We start from the raw sequence: 22,840 nt of genomic DNA, 5'->3' as shown, positions 1-22,840 counted from the left end.
CAGAAAGTAGGCTACAGGGTTGGATAAGCTTCCCTCTTCATATTGAGCAGGTTCTACTGCAGTGTTGAGGAAGAAAGAAGAGAAAGTGAAATATCTGAGCAAACTATTACATCTAGCAACTAAATCATCTCCACTCTCTCCCTTGCCTAATCAGGCTGTGGTGCAGCAAATAGTCTGCTGTGCTCAAAGGGTCATCCTCCCTTTAATTAATGCATCCCAATAGGATTTGCTTCTGTGGAAGAAAAGCATTTAGGGAGAGTTTCCGTGGGACCTAACAACTGGTGATCGTGGCCCATACTGTCCACTGTATGAAAGAAGCTGGTAGAGGTGTGGTGCTGCCATTGGCTGGCTCCTGGCTTGCTGTGCCCATCTCTAAAAACTGTGGAGGAGCAGTTACTGGGCTCAGAGTAGCAGCAACTTGCACTGCATTTTACAACCCATGGTGCTGCTTAAATAGAGACCACGCCACACAGAATAGTATGTTCACAAGACTCTCTGGTCTGGCAGGGCATGCCTCTTGTCCTCACACACATCAGATCACAAACGGTTCTGCAAAGGAGATAGAAGCAGCAAAGCAGAAGGGGAGACATAGTACATAGCTGCCTTCCTCCTCAAGGTGGACCCTCTACTTCGTATCCCACAATTGTGATCCCCTGCTCACCTCTGGGTCAGTGGTAGGAAAGCTTGACACTATTAATGCTAACACATACATTGGGGGCAGCTTTATTCTGAAAGTCGGAAGAGGAGGAGGAGGGAACCATCAGGAAAAGACAACAGATGAGGCTGAGATGAACCACTACATGGACAAAGCAAAACTGGAAACTCACCACCACGTTTTGGAAGGCTTGAGCCATTCTGCGCTGGAAGTTGGCTCGCTTTAGCTGCAGCATGATGAGAAAGGCCAGCAGGATTGTTAGGCAGGTCATTCCTGCTGAGCCAAGGATAGCAATCAGCAGCATTTTCCCTCCCTTGGATTCATAGGGAGCTGTTGAGGGGAAAATGGCACTTAGCACCTGGTTAACATTGACAGTCCTCTGAGGGAAGTAAATATTAGCATTCTCATTTTACAGATACACAAATGGAAGCCCAGAGAACATGGGCCTCATCTTCAGTGGTGCTGAGCACCTGTGGTTCCACTGATTTCAGCTGGAGCTGGGGGTGCTCAGCATCTCTGAAAATCAGTGAGTGAGTGGCCAGGCTGGTGAAATTCCATGGCCTGTGTTATGCAGGAGGTCAGATTTGATGAGCTAATGGTCCCTTCTGGCTTTGAACTCTAAACATCTATGAAACATTGGGCCCTCAATAACTGAGGCACTGAACGTCAGCGGCCACTTTTGGAAATTGTGTGACTTGCCCCAGAGACAATTAATAGAGCTGGGATTCAAATTCTAAGGCCTTTGTCTGGATGTGTATTGTGTATATTTTTCTTAAAATGCAAAACATTCAGAGTAACAAATAAATAAAATCTCAGGTGTTCATAGTCCCCAGCTCTATTCTCAGCTTGCTAACCCACATGGCCTCCCAGACCACCCAGGCATGATTTGGATTGAGTTCAGTACGCTGGAGTAACCAACCTTTTGTTTCCGGGAGAGTCTTCAGTTCAAGAGAAGCATTTGGGTTACTTGGTCCGATATTGTTCTGTGCACTAATCTGAACCAGATATGCAGTGTTTGGCTCGAGGCCCTTGAGATGATACTGCGTGATGGTTGTGTTTTTTATTGTGACGTCAATGTGGTTGTACTCAGCCTTGCCATAAATCTTGTAGCTGATGATGATGGAGGAGATGGACTGTCCCACAGCAGCTGACCAAGAGATGATGGCAGAGGTGTCCGTGATGTTGAAAATCTTGATGTTGTCAGGTGACGGTGGGATTCCTATGAACAAAAAAAAGAACATGTTCCAGGTTACATCCATCCTTGCTCCTTCTCTTAGTGCCATTCCTTTCCCCAATACTCCCACTGGCTTAAAGAGAACCAGGATCAGGGCGATAGCAAATGAAACTTGACTATGTTTTTATAAAGTTGACATGTGCGTTTCATTCTGGCACCAACTATTGCAATGCTGAACACTTCCAAGAGATTCCTCATGGTATTTCTTGCTAGGAAAAAGAAGAGACTGCTCCAGGTACTATCCTAGACAAAGAGATTCCTCTTGAATTGGGGCAGCATAATTTTACCTCCTGACTGGATCAGCATCCCTCTGTGTCTTCAGTATCCCTTACTTTTCATTGCTTTAAGGCCTGTTTTCCTTGTCCATCTAACAGCCGTTAGGAAGGATAGAAGTCAACTGCAAATCTCCCACAGATTTCAATGGGAGCAGGATTGAGTCCCTAGCTGGTGGCCAAAACCACAGCTGGCAAGACAAGTTCTCCTCAGAATAATATACCTGTGGTGATATTTCCAGAAGCCGGTCACCATTGTCATGTTTGTAATACATGCAGGGTCCAGCTGTGCAACCTTTACCAGTGTGGGTAAGCACCTATGCGAATGGGATTAGCACTGAGGTTGCAAGCACGAGTGGTGCAGAGATGTGCCCTTCCAGAGAAGCGTACTAGAAGCACTGTGCCTCAGGCAAGCACAATGACTTCATGAGCCCCCAGGAAGTGTGGCTGTGGTGACAGTACTGTGGGGGACAGGTGAATCTATGGCCTTACCACATTCTCATCCCTTCCTACCTCCTTTGAGGATTCTAGCACCAGCATTATGGCAGACTCAACTACTCTCTGCACTCAGTGTAGTCCACAAACATTGCACCCTCTCTTCACCATTCACTGCTTGGTACAACTCAGCCAGATTTTCCAAATCAATGGAGATCCTGTTGTCTTGGATGGAGCTGTGGGTGCCCAGCACTTCTGAGAATCTGGCCCTCAGGGTGGGGTTTTCAAAAGCACCAAAGTGATTTAGGAGCATGTGTCCTATTGAAAGTCACTGAGACCTGTGCTCCTGAGTCACTTAGGAACTTTTGAAACTCACATCCTTAGTCTCTGACCAAGGAATAAGAATTAGTGCTGACCTTCAACTATCCCTCTTAACAATAGCTAAAAGCAGCTGTAAATGTGCATTCAGAAGCACTATACTATCATTGCAGAGGATTGCTGTGACATTGCATTGCATATGTTTTATGGAAATATGTTTATAAGTATACATATAATGTAACTGGAATATGCTTTATGCAAAAGGTCTCTTGTAAGGTATCATTACAAAGCTTATAATCTACTGAGTGTGTTCATCCTATTTGTATGAATATATCATTCTTGTATCTGAAAATGAAGTATTACTCTGAAGTCCTATTGTAACTGTGCAAAGTGTGGACCATTAATGGTGGCTTGGACTCTTGATGGCTCCCATTAACTAGGACAATTGGTTGTGAATGCTCTGTGTACTCACAAGCCTTCCTGGGTACATGCAGGCCAGCCCTGAATGAATGGAGAATGAGGACTTATAGTGACATGTCACCTGATACTGGAATCCATGTTAAACCTGGTGCTTTCCATTTAGAAGGAAGAGTGGAGACCCAGACAGACAAAAGATTACTGCCTTGTGCCAAAGCTATAAAAGGGGGTGGAACAGAACAAAGGGGGCTGCAGTCATGAGAAAACCCCTAGTTACCACCTGAGCTGGAACTAACTACAACTGTACCAGGGGAAAGGATTGGGCCCAGACTAGGAAGGAATCTAGTCTGTGAAAGAAGCTTATTGGAACATCTCTGAGGGTCAGATTTACCTGTTTCAGAGTAGCAGCCGTGTTAGTCTGTATCTGCAAAAAAAAACAGGAGTACTTGTGGCACCTTAGAGACTAACAAATTTATTTCAGCATGAGCTTTTGTAAGCTACAGCTCACTTCTTTGGATGCATAGAATGGAACACACAAACAGGAGATATTTATACATACAGAGAACATGAAAAGGTGGAAGTATGCATACCAACAGGAAGAGTCTAATCAATTGAGATGAGCTATCGTCAGCAGGGGAAAAAAAGCTTTTGAAGTGATAATTAAGATGACCCATAGAAGGTGTGAGGAGAACTTAACATAGGGAAATAGATTCAATTAGTGTAATGACCCAACCATTCCCAGTCTCTGTTTAGGCCTGAGTTAATTGTATCTAATTTGCATATTAATTCGAGTTCGGCATCAGGTGGTTTTGCAATTTCTTTGAGAGTGTGTGGTGTGCTGAACTCAAATTAATATGCAAATCAGGCCTAAACAGAAACTGGGAATGGTTGGGTCATTACACTAATTAAATCTATTTCCCTATGTTAAGTTCTCCTCACACTTCCTATGGATCATCTTAATTATCACTTCAAAAGTTTTTTTTCTCCTGCTGACAATAGCTCATCTCAATTGATTAGACTCTTCCTGTTGGTGTGCATACTTCCACCTTTTCATGTTCTCTGTATGTATAAATATCTCCTGTCTGTGTGTTCCATTCTATGCATCCAAAGAAGTGAGCTGTAGCTCACAAAAGCTCATGCTGAAATAAATTTGTTAGTCTCTAAGATGCCACAAGTACTCCTGTTCAGATTTACTTGTATTCAGTTTCTTAAATGTATTAGGCTTAGACTTATGTATTTTGTTTTATTTTGCTTGCTTATTTTACTTTGTTCTGTCTGTTATTTCTTGAAACCACTTAAATCCTACTTTTTATACTTCATAAAATCACTTTTGTTTATTAATTATCCCAGCGTAAGTGATAGTACCTGTGGAAGCAAACAGCTGTGCATATCTCTCTATCAGTGTTATAGAAGGTGGACTATATATGAGTTTACTATGTATAAGCTTTATACAGAGTAAAATAGATTTAATTAAGGTTTGGATCCCACTGGGAGTTGGACGTCTGAGTGCTGGAGACAGGAGCACTTGCTGAGCTGTTTTCAGTTAAGTCTGCAGCTTTGAGGTCGTGGTTCAGACCCTGGATCTGTGTTGCAGCAGGTTTGCATGTCTGGTTCAACAAGACAGGGTTCTGGAGTCCCAAGCTGGCAGGGAAGATGGGCTCAGAGGTAGTTTCAGCACATCAGATGACTGTCCCAAGTGGGTCTCTGTGACCAAACCCATCACAATTACATTTTACAGAGACCTCTAGCAACATCAGAATCCTGCTTTGTGGGGGGTGGGGGGGAGGGTAGAGGAAGAGAAAGGATTAAATAATGTAAAGTGAATCCAGTCACTTACTGTCACTGTAGGTCCATGCATACAAATAATCACTCCACTCTCCTTCAGACCTGGTATTCACACGTACCCTGCACCTATACTGCTGTCTGGGTTCTAAATCACCAATAATCAGAGTGGATATATTTCCTGGCACACTGATGATAACATTGTCCTGATCACCACTGTTGTCATTCACACTCGTCCTTTCCACTTCTACGAGAAGGTCATCTTCTGGCTTCTGTGCTATTGGCTGCCATGACAAAATCAGAGATGTCTTGCTTTCAGGAAGGAGGGTGAGACCTTCTGGTGGAGGAAGACCTTGGAGAATCCACAGAGAGAGAGAGAAAAAACTTTTATTTTACATCTTTTGGATACTTGCACACAATGGACGGTATTAAAACAATAATCTGGAACTGGCCTTCTGGGTTAGTGGTTAGTGCTCTGCATGGCCAAGTGAGGCCTGAGGTCATCCAGAGTTCAAATGTTGTCCTCCATACCAAGCAGAGGCTAGAATTGCTGTTGAGGTCAAATGCTCAGCCCAAGCATGGCGTGTTTTGGGTTGCATCTCAGGGACATGGCATCCTTGCATGGATCACAATACTGACATTTTTAAACGACTTTAGCATTTTGCAGTGCCCTTGATGGTGCCACTGGAAAGTACTGTCAATCTCTGATGCTGCTGGGCCTGCCACAAGCAGCAGGGTAGTGGATTTCAGATCTTCAGTTTCTCTGCAATACCATTTGCTTCTCAGAAAATCTGGAATTTCTCCAGCCACCTCCTCCAGCCACATTCCCTCCTGGACTGAAGGATTCATGTGGCTTCATTTGCTCTGTTTTTGTGAAAGATTGCTTACTTCTAACATTTGGTGATAAGGAGTGCTGGTAAGAAACCAAGGGCCTGATGTCTGATTCTCCACTGCTCTGCACTGTGTATAATCATTTATAGTGCTACAAAGTGCACATAAAAAGCTAATAGAGGGATTAGCAAGGTTTGTCCCGCAGCCTGCCAAGGTAAGCTCCCTGGCGGGCCGGGCCGGTTTGTTTACTTGCCATGTCCGCAGGTTCAGCCGATCGCTGCTCCCACTTGCCACGGTTTGCTGCTCCAGGCCAATGGGGGCTGTGTGAAGTGGCACAGGACAAGGGAGTGGCCGCGGCTTCCCACAGCCCCCATTGGCCTGGAGCGGCGAACCGCAGCCAGTGGGAGCTGTGATCAGCCGAACCTGTGGATGCAGCAGGTAAACAAACCGGCCTGGCCCGCCAAGCGTTGCTGATCCCTGGGCTAATATGTCAATTTGGCAGCATTCTACATTCTGCACTCACTTTCATAGGTGTAAATGACTACACATAGGGCAAGGCAATGGAGAATCAGACCCTGTCACTTAGTTCCTGTCCACAGTCACATTCGCTAGATCAGAATAGCAGAAGTAAAGGCCCCTCTCACTACCTACAGTTCTTCGAAGGAGAATGAGGGGGCCTGAATAACTACATTGTGTGTCGTTAAGTAAAACAATAGAGCTATGGGACATTGTAGAACAGAGATAATAGACTAGGGAATTCAAATTACATTGAAGGAGATGGAGTGGAGGGAAGAGAGCTAATACTCCACAGCTAGTAGATCCTTGGTTGGTTGCTGGCGTGCACAAGCTCCATACAAAGAACTGTTGACCTGGGCGTCAGCAAAAAAGGTACCTTTCTTGTCTCATGTCCTTCACTGGGATGGAGGATGTTTGAAAGATTACTGATGCAAAGTGGAAGTTTTTAAACATGAGGAAAGGGCCAGGCCCCTCTCTTTTTATTGCTGGATCATTTCCATTTTAAGGGTTCAGTAAACAAGAGGTCATTTATTTAGTGCTTGAGTATTTGATTTCTTCCTGTTCCTTGACTAAGTACGAGATTTTGATTTTTAAATAGTCTTAACCTTAAAGAAGTCAACATAGTCTAATGGTTAGAGCCATCACTAGTAACCAGGAGAAGGGGTTCTATCCCCAACATAGCTGAGTACTAGCTGTGTGGCATTGGGCAAGTTACCTAACCTCATTGTGTCTCAGTTTTCCCACTTGTAAAATGGGGAAAATTATATTCAGCCACTTTTGCAATTCTTCCCTCATTTTGCTTTGCTTTGCTTGAGACTCCTCTGAAAGGATCTGAGCCTCCCCTGGCCACACTGTTTGAGAAACATTGTTTTGAGGCTTGGTCCAAACCCCACTGAAATCAATGGAAAGGCTTCCATTGATTTCAGTGGGCTTTGGCATGCATGCAGCTGAATGTGGCTGTGCATACTGCAGAGAAAACAAAGAAGGCTGATTGAAAAGTCAAAAGTCCTACGTACCAAGTGCAGCCGTTGTGAAGCTTGCCTGTGGCCCAGGATGCCCTTCTCCACCATCCCCTTGCCGGCTGAGCTGAACACAGAACTGATATTCTGTTTTGGGTTCTAGATTATCTAATTTCTTGCTCTCTCCATTTACTGGGAACGAAAGGAGAAAGAAAGGTCAACCCTCCATTCCATTCCGAAAAGTAATAAGGGATTTTCTGAATCCCGCATCACTGCTGGATCTGCTCTTGAGAGAGGTCAACGTTATGGGCTCCGCTTTACCCCCATTACTCTAGGGTGAGCTGTTTAGACATACTTGTTAATTACCATTATGACAGTATTGCTTATTATGGGTCAAAGCACCAGCAAAATGTGCCCAGCCTTGCATGAGATACAAAAGGGCAGCTTTTCAAAAGTATTGAAGTGCTCAGGGTCCTCAGTAGGCGCTTCTGGGTGCTGAGCACTTCTGAAAATCTGGCCCCAAGTGAGCTGGCCCCGATCCAAAGATCTTACAATCTGCTCCTATAGTCGGATATGTGCAGGCAGACCTCTTCACTCTTTTGGAGACTTAATGATGTCATTGGTCTAGCTATTAAGAGTTCAGATACCACAATGATGGACATAACATATAAGCCTGGAAAGAACAAATTGGAATCCCGAATACCCATGAACGTGTTCGTTAAAGGCTCAAGAATACTCAGTGTTGATGTATCTGTGTTTCATCAAGAGATCCCAGCAAAGAGACTTGGTGACTAATGAAGATGATGTGTAAAGTGATATAGGTTAGACTCCCATACAATCAGGCATACTCCCTTATATCTACCCTTATATCCAGTTATTTACACATCTACCTTGATATAACGCTGTCCTCAGGAGCCAAAAAATCTCACTGCGTTATATCGAACTTGCTTTGATCCGCCGGAGTGCGCAGCCCCACCCCACACCAGAGCACCGCTTGACCGCGTTATATCCGAATTTGTGTTATATTGGGTCACGTTATATCAGGGTAGAGGTGTATATGTAAGGGAAACCAAGCTGGCGTAAATTACACATTGAGGAATCAGAAGGCGTCAGTTGAGGGAGTTGCTTTAGATTGCACATTCTTACATCTTGCAGTTCATTGTTTTTTTTAGCTACGCTCCTCGCTTCTGGCCTGTCAGAGTCTGAAATACATTTGTTTACATTCCCTTGCACTCAGTGGGTCAAATTTAGAGCTGATGTGTAAGGTGTGTGTTTGTAAGTTACTCACACACTCACCACCCTGTAAGTGAGCCCTGCGGCAATCTAGGAAAAGTCTATATAGCTTTAATGTACATTGAGGGGACTGGATGAAATGGTAAGCTATCCTCTCCTCTAGGCTACTTAAATTCACTTGACTCACTTCCGAACTTTGCCCTTGGTCTTTAGAAGTCCTAGAAGCCAGTACTTGGGTACCACGGTGATAGGAGCCTTATAAAAACCTGAGACAGGAGGCCATTTGCTTCTGCTGCTGCTTTAATATCGTTTTAGTTTAAAAACTATGTAAAAATTACACTTGCCATGACCAGCTGTAGGTTCTTTTGAGCCCTGTATAAGTAAAAGTCATTTTTCAGAACAAAATTTTACTTTAGAGTAAACACCACATTCTAATTTTGCTTCAGCTTGATTGTAGATGAGGTTTCTATATGATTGATGGGATGAAAGGACTGACCCTTACCTTCCACTGACATCCAGGGCTGATAACCTTTAGCAGGCTTATACAGGAGCTTGGTTGACACAATCGGTCCATCGCCAGTATGGGAGTCAGCATTGATATCGATGGTGAGAAAATTATGTCCACCCTCTATCATCCTGGGAGCATACTGAGGCACAGGAGGAACTGAGCAAGAATGTGGCTATTAGACCAGATCTTTTATTTGTCTGTATTAATAAAACTGTGGCATCTACCTGGAGTCATAGGAATACAGGTATTGCCAGACTGTATCAGAGCAATGGTCCGTCTACTCCAGTACCCTGTTTCTGACAGCTACTTCAACAACATTTCTTTGTGGTAGGGAAAGTTTCTTCCTAACTTCCATTAGTTGGAGGTGGGATTATACCCTAAAAAATGAGGGTTTAGATCCCTTTCCAAATGCTAGGATTTTTTTTCAATCTTTACCGTCCCATTCATTTGCCAATTCATAAAAATTACAATGCAAGAGGTGGCTGTTCAAGGTAGGACTGTTTTAATGTTTTGAATGCAGATGTTTGTTTAAATATTTCCCTGTAGTGTTGTCAATAAAAACCTTTTCAATCTTATGCCAGTCTATGAGAACCAGAAAGTGAAACTGATTGGAAACATTGTCCAGGCTGAGTGAAATGCCAAGAAAGTAAACAAATGTTATCCACAATGAAAATATATCAGATTTTAAAAATTCTTTCAGCTTTAATAATCCCAGGTAGGACTATCAAGAGGAAGAAAGACTGTTAAAACATGGGTTTTGGTCTAGATAGTGTCCCCTTATGTTTAATATACTCCCTACTGTAAGGGTCCGATTTCTATAACTCTTATTCACTATGAGTAGCACTTACATACCCTGATTTTTAGAGCTGCTGAGGGAGACACAAAGGCCCATTGGTGGTTCACTTCTCAGTGTTAGCAACTCTTGTCAAGACTGACATACTCACTACACCTAATACACTGTTGTCATGATATAGACCCAAAAGGTAGCGTGTAATGTATCACTGGAAAACCGATAACTCACTGATCATTAATATTTTTGCATGAGATATGGATGGGTGTGTACAAAGAGAGACAGCAGGGAAGGTAGCTATCTACTGTCTCCAAGGTAAATGAAGCATTATCAAAACAATGTAAGCCTGGTTTACATGTCGATCAGTACAGGGATGGAAAATCAACAAGAAGCCTTCCTGCATCTTTAATCGGGTAAATGAACTTTGGGAAAACAGCCTGGTGTCTACATCCCAGCAGGAGAGAGAAGTTTGGGCTGGTTTACTATCCAAAGATTACAAAGAAAGGGGAGAGAGCCCCGTAAAATTCAAGGGGCCAGAGCCCTTCAAATCACAGGACATTGGAGCCTTCAACCAAGGGGGCTGAAGTTTCTGGGAACCATATACAGGTGAGAAACCTGCTTAGGCAAAGACTGTAACTTGCTGAAATTAACTTTTAGTCTTAGAAGAGTATTTTTACTTTTGTTTGCTTTCTACCTTTACTCCTTTATACTTGGTATCACCTAGACCTTTGACATTTTGCTTAATAAATTTAAATTTATTTTTCTTTTACTATACATGAATTCTGTGCAGTGATTGAAGTAAGAGTGTTTGTTGAACTCAAGTTAAATTAATGAATTGGAGTGTATTGTCTCTTTAAAGGAGCAATGAACTAATAACTTCTTGAGCCTTCCAGGAGAGGACATTGCTGGGAGACGTTTCTGGGGAACTTGGAAGTTAGGAGTCACTGTTTGTTACCTGCAGGGCAAAGTTTGGACTGGCAGAATCCTGAGGAGTTTGCTGCCAAGGCAGACAAACTGGTGTGTCAGGGAGCTGTGACAGAGCTTAGCAGTAGCAAAACTCTCACTTACTGAGGCAGAGGGGGGTAACACAGTAACTCTCGATTCTGGGAACCTCAGCACATTGTCACACTGGCAGACGGTTTGGGGGAAATTTGGGACTGAGAGTATTGGGGGTCACTCTGCAAAAAGTAACTGGGTTGTGGAAGCCAGGGTGGGACCTGCGTGCTTGTATGCTGGCTCTTGGTGTTCGGGCTGTGAACCATAGCAGCATAGCACTGACGCATCCAAAGTTGCGGGGCAGGCAGCGACACAACCTCTTACGGGTCTGATTTGAACCCCAAAGCACCACTCTGAGCACCTGTATCTCTGAAGTCTCTGGGTTTTCTAGGTGCTCAGTACACATGGCAATTGGGCTTCTTTTATTAAGATGAGTTAATATGGATGAAAATGCCTAGTTTACACATCTATGTTTGAAGATACTTGTCTAGTCTCTGAAGAAGATTTTCCGTACTACATTAAATATCAGCAAAGCAGCAAGCTCTGGGCCTGATTCACAGCTCTTTCCAGTCAATGGAAGGACTTCCACTGAGTTTAATAATGTATGGTTCAGGCCCTTTAGGCATAGCTGGAGCATAACTGGTGGAGCAGGATAATATACATGGAAAGGTTTAAGTATTTGTATAAACAAACATAAACATGACATAAAGAAATAGGCTCATGACTCAACTCAATGCATTATCAGATCTCTGAACAGAAACTGCTAGACGATAGATAGCATCTCAGGAATGGGATGGATATTTAATGGTGTTAGCTTGCCCGGGTTAAAAGAGGGATGCGAGGACATCTAAAAGCACATGATTCCGAGAACTTTACCTTTAACAGTAACATGGAAAGACTCTTCTGCCATCCCCGCTACTGTCTGAACACTGCACACCCATATTCCCGAGTCAGGGGGCTGGATTCTATTGATATGAAACTTCGCCTCTGAGCGATTGCTAACAAATGAGATGGGCTGAAATGACAAATCATAAGAAGGGTCTGACAAACCTGAACAATGAAAAACCTGCTCTGAGTCACGTCTCCTCTTAATCTAGGGTCTCATCCAAAATCCATTAATGTCAATGGCAAGTCTCCTATTAACCTCAATGGGCTTTGGATCAGGCCCTTAGTATATTGCATGTAGTCATTACATGCAGTATATTACACCCCAGTCAGGAATTTTCTAGTGCACACAAAATGGCCCTGGTAACTTCTGATTTTGATCTCACTGTAGCGATGTTATTTCCGGACTACTGCGTGTTTCACTCTGCAACCTTCACTTTCCTTTAATGTAGATTTTAACATGGGACAATAATAAATATAGCTTCCATTTATAATACCTGTCCTCTCAAAAAACCCAAAGTACTTCAGAGAAAGTCCCGCTTCTATTGGCCTCAGTGACAAAACTTCCATTGATTTCCTGCCCTGCATGTATGAGCCCTCTTCACCCATTTGCAAAATGTAGCTAACTCTGCAGGAAATTTTACAGCCATTGCACATCAGTGTTATTTACTCAGTTTTGCTGCTACAACTGGTTGAATTAGCAACTATCCATAAACCATCTAAAGAACTCAGCCCTTTTTCTGTTTTGAGGTTTGCAAGAGCATTAATTATTCAGTCTTTGCTGAATAGTTTGGGTGGTGAATTCTGAGCAAATGTGTTGTCCATGAACAGTTAATTTCAGTCATTTGCTATTTATTATTCACTGTGTTTGGCTAGTCATCCAAGTCACATGATATTTTTCTACTATCTCTTAAACTATTTAAACAGGGGAAAAACAAATGAAGAATGACAAACTGAACAGCAAACACTCTTTTTCACAGACAAATATCAGGGTTTGTATGCAAAGTAGGGGAATTTGTATGAAGGACAGACATTCCCCCAAACAATAGTGCAAACAGAAGTCTGTCCCCACAAATTGTCATGAACAGTGAATAAAAAGTGGCACAAACACGGATGAACTTAGCAACCAATGGGAATTTGAACAAATGCTCACACACTTTTTCACTATTACACAGCAAGTTCTGGACCTGATTTAGGAAAGCACTGAAGCACATGCGTAAGTCTGTCCCTAGACAGATGACCATCTGCTAAGTGCTTTTGCGAAATAGGGATAGCTTCCTGAATTGGAGCCTCTATGAGTCTAGGTAAGTTCATAGAAACTGGCTGAAAATTTAGCCCTGAAGATCTCGTGGCATTTTCATACCACCAAGGAAATGTACTTGGTCAAAATGTATTTAGTGTGCAATAACTCACAAATAAACGTAACAATAATAATAAAATAAGAAACAGAGTCGAAACAAACTATGGACTTACCTTGAAGACAGTCCCATCTTGTTTCAACAGTTTAAAGTCTTCAATAACAGGGAGTGGCTTGCCAGTGGCTATACATATAGGCTTAAACTCTGTGCCAGAATTGAGTTCCACGTGATCTGGCAAGTGCTTTATCTGAGGTGGTACATCAGCTGAACCTGTGTAAGGAACCCAATATTCACAACATGACCTCTGCTGATTGCTTCTCCCCCTCACAGATAAAACAGAGCAGGCTAAGAGGTTAAAAAAAGCAGCTACAATTCAAATTCAGTGCATATGTTGAACAAATTGTAGACCTTAGGTACAGAGGGCCTGATTCTCTTCTCACTTACACAGGACTAAATCAGAAATAATTCCACCAAAGTCCAGGGTGTTACACCAGTGTAAAACTAAGTCAGAAAAGATTCAGACCCAAAACATACCAAGCACAATCTAGCTTTTGCAAAATCACACATTGTATTCTCTGAGTTAATGTGAAACACCCCTGCAGCTCATCATTGCCCAGGCCCATAAGAAGACAGCAGTGACATCTGGGTAGCGCAGAAGTGCTACAATCTGATCATGATCTCAACCCTCCCCACACTTCTTGAGCTTGAAAGACCTTGTGAGCCAGGAACAATATATGCATGTTCCTTCCTGTCGCCTATCTCTTGAGAATTTGAAGGCTACTGCGGGACTACAATAGGGTGATCAGATAGGAAGTGTGAAAAATCGGGACACTTTTTTTTTTGGGGGGGAGGGGGACAGGGGGAATAGTTGCATGTATCAGACAAAGCCCCTAATATTGGGATGGGTCCTGATAATATCGGAACGTCTGGGCACCCTAGTCTAAAACATAGAGCCCAATCTTTTGGGGCTATTCTATCAGTTTACCAGGTAAAAACCAAATTCAATGCTGATTTATACCCTGGACAACTACACTGAATTCAGTGGGGTTGCACAGAGTGTGAATCAGTATAGAGCTTAGCCTCCTGACTCTCCTGCGTCAGCTGCTGCCTACTGTCTCCCTTTCAGCTGTGCAAGGCTTAACTCCCCATGGAGCTAGTGTTGATTCAAATCCCAGTCTGGTGAACAGCAAGAGACACTTGGTGCAAGAACATGCCCAGCTGAATGGGACAAAGGAAGTGGCAGTGCCCCATGAGCCAGCGCTGAGAGTCATCAGTAAGTGCTAGATGTGCAACCCTTGCTCATGTCAGTAAGTACTTACACAAGTATTCCACTGACGACTATGTCAGAGTCAAAGCCTGTGTGAGGAAGGGTTGTGTAATCTAGCTCCAATGTAGGGAGAAGTATCCTAGACTAGTGCTCGTAAACCTGAGGCACCAGACATGGTGCGCCTAACAGAGGCTGGCAGCCATTGCACTAGAGAAAAGATTTGGACCCAGGTCCTGTGCCCTCCAGAATGAAACGGGGCAGCTGCCATGGGCTATCAACCATAGCTGGAGATGTTACGCCAGCATGAAGATTTGTTTCAATCACACTGGAAGAGGCCATTTACGATAGTGTTACCTTGCTTTACCTTCTTTTTCACAGTGTAGACCGCGCCAGCCAAACTGACAGAGGCAGCCCTTAAATCTGTCGCATTTCCCCCGATTGTTGCAATTACACTTGAGTTTACAGTCCGGCCCATAAAAACCAGATTGGCACTCTGCAAGCACAGGTGTTCAAGGTAAGTGTTAATAACACGGAATGAATAAAAGCAAGTTGCTTTGCATGCTACAGATCTTCGTCCACTGCTTTAGAATCTTACGCATTGGAATCTGACGCTGAGTTCATTCCATTCAGATCAGTGATGAGTGTGGTCCGTCAGAGTAATCCACTGGCGGGCCGCCAGACTATTTCTTTACATTTGCACGGCTGCCTGCAGCTCCCAGTGGCCGTGGTTCACCGTTCCTGGCCAATGAGAGCTGCGGGAAGGGTCGTCCGGCATCTAAACAGTCTGGCGACTCACCAGCGGATTACCCTGATGGGCCACATGCGGCCCGCGGGCCACAGATTGCCCACTACAGATCCAGTTGGACTGAGTTTGCGAAGGCTTTTGTGCTTAAAGCATCAATACAGGGTCTCGAGGATCACAACGGCAACAAAACAGAGCAAAGCTGTTTCTGTACTTGTCACCCTGCAAAGTTGCAAGCATCTTCAACCTCCAGTGAAGACATTATGATTTGAGTTGTGCTAGTACTCCTATCAGGATTATGGCACCATTGTGCTAGAAGCTGCAAAGACAGACAGGAAAACTTGGTCCCTGTCCTAAAGAGATTACAGTCTAATGTATAGTCAATGGAAGCCGACATAGCCCACTTTTATCCCTAGAAATATGACAGGACCCTCAAGGCAGGGGTCAATTTTTACAGGGCAGGGAGGGGAGGAATGCTGAGCTCCATTTAACCAAACTATAAACCCTGTACATATGGAAAGCACTTTGAGCCAGGAGGTGCGACAACACCCACAGCACCACTAGTTCCAGCACCTATGTACCCCAGGTTATAGAATGTTTTAAATTTTGGTTACAGAATCAGTTAATTTATGAGATACTGGCAATATTTTGCACTTATACAGCACCTTTCATCTGCAAACCTCATATGCTCCTCTGGGGTAGATCTGATTATTATCTCTATTTCATAGATTGGGAAATTGATGGTACGTGGGCTGGGCATAAACAGCCTGGCTCTGTCCTACTGCCATTGCTTTTCTTTTTGTGTTTTACACACACTAAGCAGCAGCAGCAGCAAACTTTCAATGAATGCACCATTTTTATGACTGTACCTTCATCACATGCCAGGCCCTTCCATCCTGTAGCACAAGAGCAGCCGTATGGATCTGGTAGACAGAACATATAATATTTGCAGCCTGAGTTCTCTTTACAGCTTTCTTTGCAGGTTCTGCCAAATGTATTGTCTCCGCAAGCTATAGAAGGAGGGGAAAAAATGGCCCAACAGCGTCAAGGCCATGAAAGTGCTTGTTCTTCCAGTGATACATCATTAAGCAACGTTAAAGAAATAGAAAAAAATGGAAAATAAATATTTTTACCCCCAAATATTGGGTCCATTAAAATCTGTAACTATGTCAATCAGCAGGCAAGATTCCAGGCATGACCTACGCTGCTGCTGCAGTGAAGATAACTTTAAGCAATGAAAACAAGCTTGGCTTTTCTTTAAGGTGAGGAAATATAAGAACATCTAGTGCTTTGAATATTCAAGGTCAGATCTTCACCTGGTGCAAGTCACCGTAACCCCTTTGAATTTGATGGAGCTATGGTTACACCAGCTGAGGACCTGACCTAGCACTTTCCTCCGAACTTGATTATGGCTGAAATCTTGGACGTTTCCAATCTAGTAGGAACTCTTGGGCTCACTGAAGTCAATGGTAGTTTTGCCAGAATGATGGCCAGGATTTAACCTCATGTTTTCAAGGAGAGGTAAGTTTTCTTTCTTTGAGGGTGTTGTTCACAGCAAAGGGTCAAGAATAGCCTCCAGATCTGCCATTGTAATTCAGAATAAAACAAAATGCTGAATAAAACATCAGCTTGAGAGTAAACAGCCATGTTATATCCATGAGTGACATTATAGCCATGGCAGTTATAATTAAACAAACAAATACAGTAGTGAATGGTCGATGGTCTCTTCCAACACTGTTCTACCAGGGATAACATCATAAATCTGGACCATATTTATATATATAGTGGCAAATGCCTGATGCTATTGTGGTGGGTCCCATGCTTTTCCTTGGTGTGATGCAATCAGGGTGCCTCCCCTTCCCCCTACTCTTGGGTGTCAATGGCATCGGTAGTGCCCTAGTGGGGGAGAGAAGGTGAGCGGGGAAGGGACCTGGTGAAGGTGAGCGGGGAAGAGATCCTACTCCAGGTCCCAGTCCCTTCAGCTTCTCAGACTTCTTACCCTCTTTCCCCTTGGGCAGGGTATCTCTCAGTCCTCTGTGCCAGGGGAGTCCCTTGGCTCTGCTTGGGCAGGGTTTCCCTTCCCTTGGTATTCTGATCCTCTGGTCAATAACAGTACTCCTCTAAACTACAGTCAGAACTCCTTCCCTCCTCCAGTCTGACTGAAGCAGAGGGGTTTTATTAGGTCTCTGGCAGGGCCTTAATTGGCTGAAGGTGCTCTAATTAATCTGTAGTAACCTTTCCTCAGTCCACAGGGAGGGGCTTATATGCCTCCCTCTATCACTCTCCTGCTGCCCCCTAGCCCTGCTGTAACACAATACAGTATATATATATGTACACACACACACACTTATAGATATATATATATACACACATATACATATACACTGCACACCTGCTTGAATTTAAACATATGTGTATACACACACACACACACGTGTATGTGTATGTACATATATACACCTCTACTCTGATATAACGCAACCCGATATAACACGAATTCGGATATAACGTGGTAAAACAGCGCTCCAAGGCTGCTCACTCTGGCAGATCAAAGCAAGTTCGATATAATGTGGTTTCACCTATAATGCGGTAAGATTTTTTGGCTCCCAAGGACAGTGTTATATCGAGGTAGAGGTGTCTATTAGGGCGGTCAAGCAAATAAAAAAATTAATCGTGATTAATTGCGCCATTAAATAATAATAGAATACCATTTATATAAACGTATTTGGATGTTTCTACATTTTCAAATATATTGATTTCAGTTACAACACAGGATACAAAGTGTATCATGCTCACTTTATATTTATTTTTGATTACAAGTATTTGTACTATAAAAAGCATTTTTCAGTTTACCTAATACAAATACTGTAGTGCACTCTCTTTATCATGGAAGTTGAACTGACAAATGTAGAATTATATACAAAAAATACTGCACTCAAAAACAAAACAGTGTAAAACTTTAGAGCCAACAATTCCACGCAGTCTTACTTCTTGTTCAGTCAATCACTCAGACAAGCAAATTTGTTTACATTTGCAGGAGATAATGCAGCCCTCTTCTTATTTACAATGTCACCTGAAAGTGAGAACAGGCGTTCACATGGCACTGTTGTAACCAACGTCGCCAGATATTTACATGCCAGATGCACTAAAGATTCATATGTCCCTTCATGCTTTAACCACCATTCCGGGGGACATGAGCCCATGCTGATGATGAGTTCTGCTCGATAACAGTCCAAAGCAGTGCGGACCTGTCATAGTATAATTCCCAATTCTGAACCTTAGAGTCTAAAATATGGGTACTAGCATGAATTCCCCTAAGCTTAATTACCAGCTTAGATCCTGTAATGCTGCCACCAATCAGGACTTAGAGTAGAGTGCCTGATAAACTCTGGTCTCCCCCAAAACCTTCCCTGGGGACCCCAAGACCCAAATTCCTTGAGTCTCACAACAACGGGCAATAAATCATTTCCCTTCCCCCTCCTCCCCTCCAGGTATTCCCTCCCTGGCCTCCTGGAGAGATATACAGATTCAAGCTCCGTGAATCTAAACAAAGGGATTCCCCCTTCTCCTTTCTTCCTCCCAGATCTTTCCTGCCCTGGGTACACTAGGAGATCACCGTGATTCAAACTCCTTGAATCACAACACAGAGAAATCAGGTGGGTTCCCCCCCTTTCTCTCCCCCTCCTTTCTCCTTCCCTGTTAAGTACAGACTCAATTCCCTTGATCCTCAACAAGGGGAAAAATCAGACAGGTCTTAAAAGCAAAACTTTTAATAGAAGAAAAAAAGAATAAAGAAAATCACTGTAAATTCAAGATGGAATATTACAGGGTATGTCAGCTTATAGAAACTGGAGAAAAAAGCCTCCTCCAGCAGAAATACAATTTAAAATACTTTTAGCCAAATACACATTAGACCCCTACCAGCCAGATACACATTTGCAAATAAAGCAAAAACAATTAAAAAGACTAAACCGCCTTTCTACCTTTTGTACATATTAAATTGGAATAGAAGATTAGAGAGCCTGTAGGTACGTATGGTCACTCTTAGAGCCCAGAGAGAACAAAGCAAAACCCAAAAAACACAAACAAAGGCTTCCCTCCACCAAGATTTGAAAGTATCTTGTCCCTGATTGGTCCCTTGGTCAGGTGTTTGGTTCCCGGTTTGTTAACCCTTTACAGGTAAAAGAGACATTAACCCTTAACTATCTGTTTATGACAGGACCAGCGCATGCTCACATTCATTATCTGAGTCAGATGTCACCAGCAGAAGGTTGATTTTCTATTTTAGTGGTTTGGGTTCTGTAATTTCCGCATCGGAGTGTTGCTCTTTTAAGACTTCTGAAAGCATGCTCCACACTTCATCCCTCTAAGATTTTGGAAGGCGCTTCAGATTCTTAAACCTTGGGCTGAGTGCTGTAGCTATCTTTAGAAATCTTATATTGGTACCTTCTTTGCGTTTTGTGAAATCTGCAGTGAAAGTATTCTTAAAATGAACAACGTGTGCTGGGTCATCATCCAAGACTGCTATCACATGAAATATATGGCAGAATGCAGGTAAAACAGAGCAGGGGACATACACTTCTGCACCAAGGCGTTCAGTCACAAATGTAATTAACACATTTTTTTAACAAGCATGTCCTCTGGAATAGTGGCTGAAGCATAAAGGGGAATATGAATGTTTAGCATATCTGGCATGTAAATACCTTGCAATGCCAGCTACAAAAGGGCCATGCAAATACCTGTTCTCATTTTCTGGTGACATTGTAAATAAGAAGAGGGCTGCATTATCTCCTGTAAATGTAAACAAACTTGTTTGTCTTAGCGATTGGCTGAACAAGAAGTAGGACTGAGTGGACTTGCAGGCTCTGAAGTTTTACATTGTTTTGTTTTTTAGTGCAGTTATGTAACAAAAAAATGTACATGTGTAAGTTGCACTTTCACGCAAAGAGATTGCACTACAATACTTGTATGAGGTAAATTGAAAAATGCTATTTATTTTGTTGATCATTTTTACAGTTCAAATATTTATAATAAAAATAATATACACTTTGATTTCAATTAGAACACAGAATACAATATATATGAAAATGTAGAAAAACATCCAAACTATTTAATAAATTTCCATTGGTATTCTACTGTTTAACAGTGTGATTAAAACTGCAATTAATCATAATTCTTTTTTTTAATCATGATTAATTTTTTTGATTTAATCACGTGAGTTAACTGCAATTAATCGACAGCCCTAACATCTATACAGATATATAGATATATATAATTTCAAGCAGGCGAGTAGTGCCATTGGCCTCAGTGGGACTTCTTACCTGTTTAAAGTTAGGTACATACGTAAATGTTTGCAAGATCAGGCCTTAATTAATTTCACTTTCCTGAGATTACAGGATTGAATGTATCTGTTCTGTAGTACCACTGCTCAGATGTCAGATCTTTCTATAGTTCAGTTCTGATATCTGCAGCACCGCACTACAATCAGAATATTAAGCTCCGAACATTCTATCATGCATCCCACATGTTATAGTAGGCAGCACCGGGCATGTTGACTCAACCATGGACCCTCCTCTCCTGTAACAAGCAGGCCCTTAAAGCCACAGTGGTTGGTACTGAGGTCCAGTTGGAACTTTTGCCAACATTGCTGTGTAGAAATAAATGATACATCTGAAGAGAAAGTGTGTACTTACCCTTCTCGCATGTTTTCCCCATAAAACCTGGAGGGCAAATGCATTCTCCAGTATCTTCATGACATATGCCATTGTTCATGCACACCGGGCAGATGGAGCTGCACCTTGGGCCCCACTTCTGAGCTGCACAGCCTTTTATGCAAAAAGTTTAATAGTAAATTGTTTCCTTTCTCACACACACACACTATACAAACCACGATGATCTATCTGATCAAAACGATAACACTGGCTTTGTATATAGCGCCTCTGTTTCATAGGGACCCTAAAGAGCTTTAAAAACCTTACAAACTATACACAGTATATTAAGTGTTACTTTGTTTGCTACAGAAATACAGTCACTTCTCAAGAGGAACAGAGCAGCTGTTTATCAGGGCACTGTAACTCTTCACCATGCTTTTAAGAAAGGAAGCAAAGTAGAATTTTGCTCTTTGAAACTGAAGGGAGGATTTAATGCAGGAAGAGTTGCACTCTCTGGTATTCAGTAGAGTTGCTCTGTCTGGGCAAGGATGTTACGTTTAACACTTCTGCTCTGATAAATGCCCAGGACTTTGACTACAAATACGCAGGAGCTCAGTTACATCTGCTCTGAAAGAGGTGGTGCTTATAATATGCCAGCAGGTTTAAGCTGAACATTTTTGGCTTTGTGCCTGTGGTTAGCAATCTGAGAAAATTTCTGTCACAGTATTCTTCTTTCAGGGAGACAGAAACATATTAGGGCTAATTCACCCATTGTCTTTGCGGGAGTTATACCAGGGATCAATATGGCACACTGTTATCTTTAGAAACTGGTTAAAAACAATTAATAGAAGTGTAAACACAAACAGGACTGGCTCTAGACACCAGCAAAGCAAGCATGTGCTTGGGGTGCCACATTTCTAGGGGCAACATTCCAGTCATTCTCTTTTTTTCGGGGCAGTTGTGCTCTCGGAGCTCTGCCACTTAGACGGGGCGAGGGCACCATGCCCCCAGCCGCAGCAGGAAGGGGAAGCCCCAGCCTGGGATGCTGAGCTGCCAGGGCCCAGCCGCAACCTGGGGAGGAGAGACTGAGTCCTGCCGGGGAGCACAGGCTGTGCCACCTCATCTGCACACTGGCTTGATAGGGAACATAACCCCCCGCCCACCTCATTAGATAAGCTTTGCCATTGTTTTATAGTTAGAAGAGCTTTTCAATTATTTTTACAGGCCCCTATATGCAGGCCTCAGGCTTTAACTAAACCACTGCTAAAAAAGAACAAATTGTTTATTAGCATACTGAGTACTGGGGCATGAAGAAACTAGGTATGTAGAAACAGGGTATGAAACACTGGCAAAAGAGGAACTGGGAGGAGGACAAGGGGTCCCTTGGGTGCCAGCTCAGCTTTAGGCAAGTATAATATGGCAAATATTGCTTACTTAAGGTAACCGCAAGGAGGGGTTACAAAATGACCAGTGCAACAACTGCCAAAACACATGAAACATGTTAAAATAGCTTGTTGATTTGCAATATTTTATGCCAGATACGGTAAAATATTCATCTTAAATTGCAGGGTTAGCAATATCACCCAAATATGGGTATGTTATGTGTAACGTTTTGCGGTTTTAACCTTTATAAGCTTGGTAAAATTGTAAAGGGCGGAGCAGCCTGCCTCTTGCGTGGGGTCTATGCTGTCTCTCCCTGCATATGTGCTTGTATGAAATAAAGGTGCCTCAGGCTGTCTGATCTAAAATCAACCGTGTGGTCGATTTTCCACAACAGGCTGCTGCACTGCCTTGTGCCACCCCTTATATCGGGGCTTCTCTGCACAGTTGGGGGGAGTGGGAAAGGCCCCTCCAGGTGCTGGGAGAAGGTGACATCACTCTCTCCGCTTCCAGCGCTGCCTGTGAGCCCCAGCCCCACCTGAGCTTGGGGCAGCAAATTTTTTGCTTGGGATGGCAAAAAACCTAGAGCGAACCCTGAACACAAACTCCTG

General features: G+C 43.0%; 1 protein-coding gene across 3 annotated transcripts in view; it reads right to left on the bottom strand.

Moving 5' to 3' along the window:
• Positions 1-22,840, bottom strand: part of TEK (TEK receptor tyrosine kinase) — a 63,104-nt gene that overhangs the window by 16,539 nt on the left and 23,725 nt on the right. Inside the window, exons 5-14 of one of the 3 annotated variants that reach the window (XM_050943045.1) lie at positions 20,892-21,023; positions 16,068-16,208; positions 14,821-14,949; positions 13,305-13,459; positions 11,823-11,961; positions 9,155-9,316; positions 7,477-7,611; positions 5,169-5,465; positions 1,575-1,874; positions 828-985 (exon numbers count right to left, since the gene is read on the bottom strand). In XM_050943045.1, coding sequence (XP_050799002.1) covers positions 828-985; positions 1,575-1,874; positions 5,169-5,465; positions 7,477-7,611; positions 9,155-9,316; positions 11,823-11,961; positions 13,305-13,459; positions 14,821-14,949; positions 16,068-16,208; positions 20,892-21,023 — 1,748 coding nt within the window. The remainder of the gene's footprint in view (positions 1-827; positions 986-1,574; positions 1,875-5,168; positions 5,466-7,476; positions 7,612-9,154; positions 9,317-11,822; positions 11,962-13,304; positions 13,460-14,820; positions 14,950-16,067; positions 16,209-20,891; positions 21,024-22,840) is intronic. The other 2 variants (XM_050943046.1, XM_050943047.1) reach the window with 2 other exon arrangements.

This window comes from Gopherus flavomarginatus, chromosome 3, assembly GCF_025201925.1.
Source record: "Gopherus flavomarginatus isolate rGopFla2 chromosome 3, rGopFla2.mat.asm, whole genome shotgun sequence".
Classification (NCBI taxonomy): Eukaryota; Metazoa; Chordata; order Testudines; family Testudinidae; genus Gopherus; species Gopherus flavomarginatus.
This window is presented reverse-complemented; position numbering and strand designations above follow the sequence as displayed.